This window comes from Sorex fumeus, unplaced genomic scaffold (assembly GCF_029834395.1).
Source record: "Sorex fumeus unplaced genomic scaffold, SorFum_2.1 ptg000072l, whole genome shotgun sequence".
NCBI lineage: Eukaryota > Metazoa > Chordata > Mammalia > Eulipotyphla > Soricidae > Sorex > Sorex fumeus.
In genome coordinates this window covers 18,808,566-18,820,625 of record NW_026606129.1, presented here as the reverse complement: position 1 = coordinate 18,820,625, position 12,060 = coordinate 18,808,566, and the positions used below count along the sequence as shown (strand labels likewise).

The 12,060-nt window shown below is 49.2% G+C and overlaps 1 protein-coding gene across 1 annotated transcript in view; it reads right to left on the bottom strand.

The window, feature by feature from the left end:
• The window catches only part of PLCL2 (phospholipase C like 2), a 200,118-nt gene extending 189,163 nt beyond the window's left edge, over nt 1-10,955 (bottom strand). Inside the window, exon 1 of the mRNA XM_056129273.1 lies at nt 10,544-10,955. Within this exon, the coding sequence (XP_055985248.1) occupies nt 10,544-10,888 (345 nt within the window). The 5' untranslated portion in view covers nt 10,889-10,955. The remainder of the gene's footprint in view (nt 1-10,543) is intronic.
• Nucleotides 10,956-12,060: the final 1,105 nt, after the last annotated feature.

The window sequence follows — 12,060 nt, the reverse complement described above, 5'->3', positions numbered from 1 at the left end:
AGTCTTCAGCGTATACGCATGCACAAACACCGCACATGTACACACGCAGCTATCTATAGCAAAAAAACAAATTCTTAAAAATAACTATTGGGAAGACCACATCTTGTTCTATTAATACGCACATACTGCAGTATTACATAACCATTTTTTCCCTAATTCTGTTATGCTAATATGCAAATAAATGAACTCAACCATAGCTAGGAGCTAAATGTACTAATCAGCATGGCCTTGCATATCTCTAACTACAAAAGAATGTTACATGATCTCTTTCTGTTCCAAACAGCCCATGAATCTACATTATGAATCAGTTACGAATCCAGCGGCTTGGTCCCGGGATGTTAAGATCCACTCTTTCCAGTTTACTTACCATACTCCAAGAAGAATGCCGATTTCATAGCAAAGGATTATGAATGTTATTATTGCTTATAACTCTGTATTTTCTGAAGTGAAAATTTCCAGTGAAATGCGTGCGCATGTACACACATGCTAGGGGAAAAGGGAGCTCAGATAGAGAAGGGAGCACCAAATAAAGAGTGTTGGGAGGATCCTCCCAGGATGGGAGAAGCATGCTGAAAGTAGACTATAGACCAAACATGATTGCCACTCAATGCCTCTTTTGCAAACCACAACACCCCAAAGGAGAGAGAGAACAAAAGGGAATGCCCTGCCACAGAGGCAGGGTGGGATAGAGGGATTGGGGGGGAGGGATACTGGGATCCGTGGTGGTGGGAAATGGGCACTGGTGGAGGGGTGTGTATTTGATCATTGTATAATTGAAACCCACGCACAAAAATTTGTAAGTCTACAACTGTACCTCATGGTGTCTCACTAATAATTTTTTTTTAAAAAAGAAAATAAAAAAGAGAAATGTGTGCGCATGTAAATGTATATATATATATATATATATATATATATATATAAAATCAAATAAGCTCAAAAAACCAAAACACTACTAAACACTATTGTCAATACCTCCCAGGATACTGAGAGTGTGTAACTGTAAATCAACTTTTTGCTAAAAAAATAAATACAAATGAAAAACTTACCTCCCCTCCTAAGAAGCTTTCAAATATATCAAAGTAGAATGGAGAGGAAAAGGATAACATCCTGTTTTGAGGAGCAGACACATGCCTATAGCCTGGTGGAGAGAACTCTGTCTAAGGCTTGGTATATAAATTGGCTTCATCCCAAGATTCAGACACAACAGGCTAAACTCTCCTAATTAAAACACAAAGCAAAACAAACACGAAGGAAGCCAGTCCTCTACTTTAGGACTGGCAGAAACTGCCAAAATCAAGAAGGCAGAATGGCCTGGGTGAGTAGCAGGAGCAAGATCAGGGTGAGAGACATTTCCAAAGCTGACATGGAAAAAAGTGATGGATCACTTCCAAGTGTGGTCTTTCCAGCCAATCACACCTGCTCTGAATGTCAGCTTGGCCTCTTACCAGCTCTGGGATGTTGCTTGGAAATCCTTGAACCCTGAGGAATGGGCTTGTTTTGCTGTTCAAAGGAAACAACACCATCCTTGCAGGGAGAGGACCCAAAGCATTTCTAAGTAGCTCTCTTCTCCCCCAACCCTGAATGGCAAGGTTAGGTGGAATTTTGAGCACCAACAAAACAAGAGCACTGAGGGACTCATGATCTCACGACCTAGCTCTGCCTCTGCGTCTCTTAAATTCCTAGGCATTTCCTTTTCATCTATTAATTCCACAGCCCCCCTGAAGAATAATGTCTATTGCCATCCTAGCTGAATGACAAGTGAAGCAAGTTAGTTCCTTAAAAAAGAAACAAACACTAAGTCAAAACTATAGATCAGCAAAAGCAGAAAAAATCCAGAAAAGAGATTAAATGCTTTCACAAACAATAAAGATCTCCTGCCATGCTTTTTAGATTTTGACAGCAGAACATAACTCAAAAGAATATTCCGAAGGTCTGCTCTTACATCAGGGGCCCAACAGGGAGAGACCATTTATCTCAGCATCTTGGAGTATAATCCTGAAACCTGGAACCAACCAGATGCCTATATCTAACTTAAATGAAGACCGTTTCCTTCCGTTTGGTTATTTCCAAAATTATGTACAGGGAATAAACATCTCCTTTGAAGCGCACTGAATTTTATATCCCAATCAGAACCAGCTGGAGTCAAGTCTAAATAACATCTTCACCAAACTCCCAGGATAAGTGGTAGCATGCATGCCTACTTATTGATCCGTTCACATATTTTATCCACAAGTGGAGATTCAAGTATGTGCTTTCACAGACATTCAGCTACATTCTTTCACAATCTCTGGGCGAATAACAGGAAGTTACCTATGGAGACTAAGGAAGCAGCTGTTTAGAGATACAGGGGAAGAGTGGGTGGGAGGTGGAGAAATCTGCAACAATCCTCCTCCTGAGAGCAGGTGGGCAGAGGGAGGTGGTCCAGATGGCCAAAGGCGGAGGCAACCACTGTAGCTGGGGCGAGAAGGGGAGGACCCTGAGGTTTCGGTGCTACAGCAGTTTCCCGGGGCTCTGATCGAGGTTGTAACAGTTTGTGTAAGGCAGGGAAGTAAAATGTCCATTGTACTTATCATTCAGGTTGAACAAGAGGAGGAACCAGCCCCACTCTAGTTGACAGAACAGAGACAACATAAAGATGTAATATAGACCCTCCTGAGCAAATTAAGTTAGAAGGGTACCCAGCTCCAGGAAACTGTGGCTCAGTACCACGGATCTTACAGCCGGGGGCTCTTCTGATGCCCGGACGGTTGTTATGAACCTGAGACAACCAATTTGGAAGGTATCAAAATCCATCCTGCCATAAAGAATCTCTAGAATAGGTCTGAAAAATGTTGGGAGTCACAGGATCTAACTGGGAATAGCCGGGTCCATGTTCTCCCCCGGGACTCAGGACCCAGGTGTATCTCTGAACATTCCCACGAGTCAACATATTCCCTCTCCTCTCCCACAGAGATGGTCTTCACCAGACATTCAGGCTGCAAATCTCTCCCCACAGCCACACTGAAAGGAAGACGGGGAAGGCAGGACTCTATCCAAGCATCCCCCAACTCTAGACCCTTCATTTCTTCCATCACTGTGCTGGCTCCCAAAATCTTGAGAACAGTCACTGCGGTGATGATCAGCTGGGACATTTTATTTATTTCCCCTCAATACCCCTACCAGGTCACCCAACCCGAGTGGCCAGCAGATCTGCGCCACCTACCCTCCACCGCAACATGGGAAGGGGCAGGAATCAGTCTCTTGTCCACAGGCTGAACCATTCGAGGACACTGTGCTCGGGAGATGAACGAGGCACTGGTGCATGGAAGGTGAAGAATCACTGGAACACGAGGCAAATAGGCAGCACAGACTTTCCTGGCAGCTCCAACTGAGCTTGAGTCACTACAAACCCTCCTGTGAGAAGCAAGAACCCTCTCGATTCATGGGGCTGGAGCAATAGCACAGCAGATAGGGCATTTGCCTTGCACGCGGCCAACCCGGGTTTGATTCCCAGCATCCCATATACTCCCCTGAGCCCCCAGGAGTAATTCCTGAGTGCAGAGCCAGGAGTAACCCCTGAGCATCACTGGGTGTGACCCCCCACACACACACACACAAACACACACACAAAAAAAAAACCCTCTTGATTCATTATCAGTAGAAAACAAAGCTGGCCGAGCAGGTGGCAAACACAGGTTAAGTCCTGTGATCCCCTGATTGAAGCATCCCATTTCCCCTATATCAGAAGATCTCATTCACACAGAATATGGTGGGGACTAACCGAATGCAGGGGCCCAGGGACTAGGGAGTGAGGAAGGAACAGCAGCTGGCTTAGCATTAGTCAGGGGATGGAGTGCCCTGGCAGCCTTACACTGGGGGTTATGAAATAAAGACTGGGGAGAAAATATGAATGTGTCTCCTTCACTTGTTTGCATTTAGGCCGAAAATGGCATTGTCCTAACCTACGGAATACTAGCCATTGGGCATCCTAAGCATTAAAAAAGGGGGGGGCGGGGGGTTGGGGGTACGGTCTTGCAGCCACGCCTGGTTGTTCTCAGAGTTTACTCCTGACTGTTTACTCAGGGATGACTCCTGGCAAGGCTTGGGAACCCTATAACATGCCAGAAATTGAACCTGGGCTCAGCTGTATTCAAAGCAAGAGCCCTCCTGGCTGTATTATCACTCCAGAACCCCTCACATCCCCCCAAAATTTTAAATAAATGCAGTTTGATATCAGGGAGATGGTCCAAAAATGGTGGCGTGTGCTTAATCCATGCAGGAACACCTGATTGTCCCCTCACACACACACACACACACACACTTGCATGGTCCCCTGAGCATAGGAATTATCTTCCCCTATCCCCTCCCTCACCCCAGCCCCACCACGCCCCCCACAAAAATAGCACTCTGGTTCAGACCCTTAGCAAAACACACAGAGCTATGAATGGAACTAAAGGAGAGTCTGGCAGAGAACACTCTAAAAAAATAACTCGAGTGGCCAAGATCAGCAATTAAGAAACAATTTCCTGTTCAGTTGTCTATGCAGACACATTGACAAAAGAAGGCAAAGCGAACCTAACTGCTTGGATGTGAGGGTGGCACCCAGAAGCACATGAGCAAAGGGGGCACATAATTGTTGGGGCGCAAGAATGACCCTCAAGGCACTCTAGAAACTGAACAGTAATGGTGATGATAAGAGTTCTCCACGAGCGCGGACCAGCCTCCCGTGCTCACGGACAGTTTTGTCTTGCCTGGCCTCAAACGCTCTCGGTTCCAAGGAGACGAAGGAAGAGGTTGGTTGGGGCTGGACTTCTTGAAACTAAGAGATCCAGCCTCTGCCTCTCCATCTGGACAGATTCATTCTGCGTTCAGTAACTACTGAATATTCTGATCTGCTCACAGGTTTGCTAGGTGTGGAGCTGTAGTTTTCCTCCCCATTCAAAATAAATAAAGCCACTAAATCATGAATAAAGGCAAATCACTGAATCATGATCCAAAAACCCCAGTTACTGAATGCTTCCAGGTATCTGCCTTTAAGGTGTCTAGTTTGTTGGTTTGTTTTTGGCTTTGGGTCACACCGGGCAGTGCTCAGAACTTACTCCTACTCTGCACTCATGGATGACTCCTGGAAGAGCTCGAGGGACCATATGGGGGTGCCAAGGATCAAACTCAGGCTGGCCGTGTGGAAGGCAGTGCCCTGCCCGCTGTACTAGTTCTACCTTGCAGGAATCTAGTTTGTTTATTTATTTATTTATTTTTATTAGTCAACCACCATGAGGTACAGCTGCAGACTTACAAATTTTTGTGCTTGGGTTTCAGTTATACAATGATCGAGTACCCATCCCTCTACCAGTGCCTATTCTCCACAACCACTGATCCCAGTATCCCTCCCACCCTCCACCCCCCCCCCCCATCCCACCCTGCCTCTGTGGCAGGGCATTCTCTTTTGTTCTCTCTTTCCTTTTGGGTGCTGTGGTTGGCAAAAGAGGCATTGAGTGGCAATCATGTTCGGTCTATAGTCTACTTTCAGCATGCATCTCCCATCCTGGGAGGATCCTCCCAACACCCTTTATTTGGTGCTCCCTTCTCTATCTCAGCTGCCTTTTGAGTCTAGTTTATTTAAACCCTCAGGCATTACTATAACTTCTATGTGTAAACTGTTGTTATTTTGTTTAAAATATACTAGAGTGAGGAGTGAAGAGAAGAAAGTGGGGTTAAGTTGCCTATCTTGCATGCGGCCAGCCCTGGTTGGATTCCTGCACCACAGAGTTGTCCTGAGCTTCAATGGGTGCAGACCTGGAGACCCCAAACATCGCAGCATGGCCTGAGGAATTCCCTCCCCTGCGGCTGAGCAGCACTATATCCCAGGGCCCTTGAGTTGAGCTACCAGCCAGATTGGCAGAGAATCTCCAGGAAGGACACCAGGGGTCAGGGGTCACTTATATACCACTGGTAGGCAATCTTCCCTCCAAATAATTGACTTGAGTTTAATTTCAGTGAGATGCCTCCTTGTTCCTGCATGGGGCGGGAGGTGGGGAGTCTGGCATCAACATATAGGCAGTTAAGAGTAAAAGTGTTTCTCTAACTCACCCTGCCATTCAGATCCTAACAGCAGTGATGCGAGGGAGCAGGGCTGCCACCTGAGCAAGGTCACCCCATGGTCCCAGGGAGGCTGGCAGCTCTGGACAGGTGGCCACAAGAGGTGGTTCAACACTGGCCTGGCTCTGTTCGCTGCCCGCCTCTTCTACCCACCAAAACAGAGTCCCTCTCCCCTCAAAGAAAAAGTGTCCCCCATCCTCTCTCTCTTTCTCTCTCTCTCTCTTTCTGTCTCTCTCTCTCTCTCACACACACACACACATTTAACAGGGAAAATAAAATCTGGGATCCAAATCCATCGGTGTTTGCTGTTATAGGAAACCTTCAATTGCCAGTGAGATAGGTGTGGAGGCAGAACAGCATGAAGCATTTTTCATGGGTTCTGCAGCCAGGCTGAAGAAGTGTGGCTGTTGGCATTACCACTAAATACCCAAATCTTACAGCTACTGTATGTCCTACTTAGGAAGGAGCGCCCAAGATCAAAGGCTGCCATGGCCTAAGGTACAAGGAGGGGAAGGGACGGGGAAATTTTTCTGAGTTTGATTGTGTCAGTGGTTACAAGATGGTGTGAGGTTATCAAATGTCACAGACAGGGACATCAAGAAGAGAGCACTGTGCTATATGCAAATGATATCTCATACTTTACAGTGCCAACCCAAAGAGCCCATCAGTTTTGACTAAAACAAATCCAGGCAAAAATAGTAAACATTTTTAACTTCTTTTATTACTCCAGTTAAAAGGGAAACCTAAAATCTAAAATGCCATTTCATACTTTTAGACGAAGCTCTTGAATTAAGGGATGGAGCCATCAGTAAAAAGTGCTTGCCTCTGAACAATTAACCCAACTAATGGTTTCAAAAGCAAGCGTGAATTATATTGAACAGTTCAATGAAAAACAAAGTGTAGAAAGAGAAAATGAAAGTGCTGTTTCGTTTACTAGACTACTCTGATAAAAGTCTAGCAATGGGCCTTTGAAAATATTCTTTCCAATGAGCTAAAGGAAAGTAAAAAATTCAGTTCAGGCATTCCACGGGTTATCTCTTTACAATACACTAGTAAAAGGTGCTATGAGGTTTGCTCGGCATAAATTATTGTCAACGTCAAGTTATTATCATCTCCACATGCTAAGGAACCTAATCTAGGCATAGATTTGGCCTTCTCTTTCAGCAGATAATGTAGTCTTACAAGTTCTTACTCCACACCCTATTTACAAAGTAGATATGGATGGGGTCCAGAGAAGTTATGGAAACTGAGACGGGAATGTACTTCTCAGTCTACAGAGTATTTCTGCACGTGTCCAATCCCTCTGCACCCTCTTTCACTTCCCACTGTTTATCACACTGAGGCTGCTACCCTCTCAGATTAGAGACCTACCTAAAGGAGTGTCAAGGTGGTAATGAAGATGGGAGCTAGGAAACTGGCCGAGTTCTCAACTAAAGCAACCCTATAAATACTGTTCTCCTCTTAGCTGGCATTCACTCCCTGCCAGGCCAATCCTGCAGTTCCCAATTAGCACCTTGCATACTAATCCCCTCCCACCTCTCTCCCCTTGCATCACCTGACTGCATTCATTCTTTACATTCAAAGAGAACCTAAGGTACCAAGCTAAGATGCCAGCTGCTTTTCACATGGGTTTCTACTGAGCTTTTATTTTTCAACCAAGGTGAAATCTAATTTTCTGCCATTCCTGTGACAAAAATGTCTGTGCACTATTCATTGCTTTATGAAATTTGATCTCTGAATTCTATTAGGCTCTTGCCTCAGGCTATGATGCCTACCATGGTAAATTTCAACAATCTTGCTCCTGGGAGCCACCCATGCAGAGAAACAGCAAGCAGTTACCTATTTTGACACGGCATGTCCCTTTCTTATAACCCAGGCCTGACCAACTTTCAATATCATTTCTAGAGTCTTAAAAGTGTCTTAGAAAATGTAAGTCAAGGGCCAAAGACATAGTACAGGGGGATGAAGGTGCTTGTCTTGAATATGGCAGACCCTGGGATCCCCAGCACTGCACGGTCCCCTGAACACTAACAGGAGCAGACCTCCAAGCATCGAAGTTTAGAAGAGCCCCCGGGTACCTCCAGGTAAGGTCCAACAATCCCCTCCACACCAACAAAAAAATGAAACAGAGGGAAAAAAAATAAAAGAATCAAGTCATCCGGTGAAGCACAAGATAATAAGCCAACTCTGAGACTGGTAAATCTAAACCCATTCATTTTAGGAATCAGCAGAACCTGACAGAAACCATAGACTTATCATTCCTCCTATCAATGGAAAGTAATGCATTGATCACTACTACATGTCTGGCACTCTATGCCAAAGGACATAAACAGGGAACTCAAATGTGCACCAGAAGCCAACTGTCTTCACTGGGAAAAAAGAATGAAAAAGGTACTTTTGAGGGGCTAGAGCAATAGCACTAGGGCGTTTGTCTTGCATGCGGCCAAGCCAGGTTCGATTCCCAGCATCCCATATGGTCCCCTGAACACCTCCAGGAGTAATTCCTGAGTGCAGAGCCAAGAGTAACCCTTGTGCATTGCTGGGTGTGAACCAAAAAGAAAAAAAAAGTACCTTTGAAAGTTTCAGAATTCAAACATCAGTGACTCATTTCCCTAGGTGATTCTATCTTCAAGAATAGAATGACCTCTTCCAAAACATTCTCAACAGCCCAGGTATCAGGAATACCTTCCTCATTTCCCACCAATGTAAACTGAACTCAGACACCACTGTCATTGAACAGTTGTACTGAATCCCACTAGGAACACCTATAAAGTTGGAAATTTTATTTGTAAGTGATAAAAAAGACACTGAAAAAATAATAGTATCATTTAAATAAGAGAAGTTACGATGACACGGCTGGTATCTTCTCTGGAACGTTCACCTCAAATTTCCTTAACCCCATAACGCAAAACTCCCCACAGATATTTAGTATTCAATATTTATTTAGTAATCAATAACAACAGATATGGCACATAATCAATACGACTGATTATTGCCTATGGTTAAAAACAACCTTCCTAGAAACAAACTACAGAAACATGCCACTGCAAGGAGGCAGATGCAGGCAAAAACTATTTTTCTTTCCTAGATAATACTCCACACAAACTGCTGGTAGGTAAAACACTATGTTCAAGTCCTTCCATTGCCCCCTTGCCTGGATATAAACTGTGCAAACAGATGACAAAGCAAAAAGCAGTTTCCCAATTGCATGTGACGTGGAGTGGCAAGGTGGTTTATTTCACTAGACGGCTGCAGAAGTTGATAACACCATCAGACTTACATGGCACTTGTAAGATTTCTGTAGAACCAATAAAATTCAAAAACCACCCAGTGCCAGCTCTTCATGGTGACCCAGTCTGTCCTCTCCCCCTAGTTATCAGCCACAGGAAGGGTGGGTACAGCAATGCCAATGTGTTTTGCTACTCACTGTCCCGGTAACCACCCCTTGATTTCAGAAAGCACCTTTTCTCCTCATTGCTAACAACCGGAGCAGAATGAACTAGCCTTGCCTAAGGCTGCTCTTCTTAGCTCATCAACTTTTTTTTTTTACTTCATGTAATGAGAAGCATTCTTACATTGCAAACCAAAATAACATTTAGAAAGAAAACGACCACAAACTCCAAAGGAGTTCCTAATAGACTTCTGCGGTTGAAAAGAGGCACGGAAATAATTGCTGGCTTTCTACCCTACCCCGAGCAAGACGCAAGACCAAGTAAACTGCCCAAAAGAAAGACGCAAGACCAAGTAAACTGCCCAAAAGAAACTTCCACAGGGCTGGAGGCCTGCTGCCTCCTGCAGCAAGGAAAAAGATGAGATCGTGCAGAACTGTAATCTCTCAGCGCGTCTGAGCCCCGCAGAAAACCGGAAATCTGCCTTGAGGCACAGAAACCCTCACCCTGACTCCACGTGATTGAATGACCGGCGATCTGCCCCCCCCCCCTTGAAGTAGCACCATTTGCAAGAGTCAACTCCAACCTCCACATCAGAAGAGCCTATCAAATCCCCTCTGCTCATCGCCTGGGATTTTCAAGAAAATGTTTTCCCATCATTGCGGTCTTGAAAACAACACACTAGCAAGCACCCTAACGGGGGTTGGGGGGGGGGGGGTGAGGTCTGTAACCAGACTAGCTAGCTCTGTGCGCCTCGGAGGGTGCAGGCCAAAATTCCAGGCCAATCCCGGGAAAGGTGACAGCCCCAAGTTCAACCGGGGATGTCGGCGCACAGTTCCCCGCTTGCACATCACCTCTGCTTTCTTTCCCAAAGCCATCTGCATCCGCTCCGGGCTCTGCACCCCCCGAGCAAACCACGCTATCCGCCGCTTCCCGTTAGCAAGGAGCTCCTCCGGCGAAAGCCTCTCCAGCGACCACCCCAGCCGAGCCGGAGGGGGTGCCGAGACCCCCTCCCCCGAAGGATGTCTCAGGGGTGGGGTGCGGGAGGGGAGCATGCACCCTCCTGAACCACCTACCTTGATGATGCTGCTCCGGCGGGGCAGGCCGCCCGCTTTGCTCTCCCGCGGGAGGGGGCAGGCGGCCGGGGTGGAAGTGGTGGCGCCGGCGGCGCCGGGGGGTCCCCTGGCCGGGCTGGCCCGGGCTTCGTCCCCGGACACGCCGAGGCTGCAGTCTCCGTTGGAAACCCCGCCGCTGTCATAGCGCGCCCGCCCGTGGACGAGGCGACCTCCTCCTCCAACGCCGCCGCCAACGCCGCCGCCTTCCCCGGCGACGGCTTTCAGGACGCCCTTGGCGCCGAGGGCCGGGCCCGGGGAGGTGGGCAGGGCCCCGCCGGCGGCGCCCCCCCGGCCGCACTCCGCCATGGGCGCCCCGCGACCCGCCAGCACAAAGCCGCGTCCCCGCGTCCCCGCGTCCCCGCCGCCGCCGCCGCCGCGCGCGGCCCCTCCTCCTCCTCCTCCTCCTCCTCCTCCTCCTCCTCCTCCTCCTCCTCCTCCTCCTCCTCCTCCTCCTCGCCGCCTCCCGCCGCCGCCGCCTCGGCCGCTTCTTCCGCTTTTTTTTTCTTTTTCTTTCTTTCTTTTTTTTTTTTTTTAATTTAGCGGTGCTGCTTGGCTCGGCGCTCGCCCGGCGCGCGGGGAAAGTCCTGGCGGCTGCAGAAGGCTCGGAAGGTTCCTGCAGGGGAGAGGAGAGAGAGAGAGACCCCAGTGAGCGCGCGGCGGCGGCGGCGGGGCCCCGGCTCTCCTCCCACCCCCCACCCTCCCCCCAGCCCCGGGCACCTGGGGCAGGAAAACACGCCCAGACACACGCGCAGCCGCGGGCGCCGAAAATAACCCCAACGCGCGGCCCGCCGCCCACCCCGGAGCTCACGGGACCCCCCACCCCCACCCCCGACTCGAGCGCACCCTGCCCGGGGTGAGTGGCTGGGAGGGGGGCGGGTGGAGACCCGAGCACCCCGGCGCGCGGGAGCCCCGCGCCCACCTCGGGCTCCCGGCGCCCCGACGCGCTCCGGCCACGCGGAGGCGCCACCCCAGAGTGTCTCGACCCCGAGCGGACGGGAGGCGGCGGCGGCGGGGACTCTCGAGACCCAACTCCCTGGGGACGATCGCTTGGCCCGGCCACCTCCCCTGCCGTCAGGTCCACCCTCTTCCCCGGGGACCACCCAGGAATGCGCGGAGGAAGAGCCCCCCCCCGGGGGTGAAGCAAGGGGCTGCTGGTCCACCCTCTTCCCCCGGGGTCCACGCAGGGATACGCGGAGGAAAAGACCCCCCCCCCCGGGGCGCAAGGAGTTGCTGGTCCACTCTCTTCCCTCGGGGTCCACCCAGGGATGCGCAGAGGAAGAGTCCCCGCCCTAGGGTGCAGGGGGCTGCTGGTCCACCCTCTTCCCCCCGAGGTCCACGCAGGGATACGCGGAGGAAAAGACCCTCCCCCCGGGGGTGCAGGGAATTGCTGGTCCACCCTCTTCCTTCGGGGTCCACCCAAGGATGCGCGGAGGAAGAGCCCCCCCACCCAGGTGGAGCAGGGGGCTGCTGGTCCACCC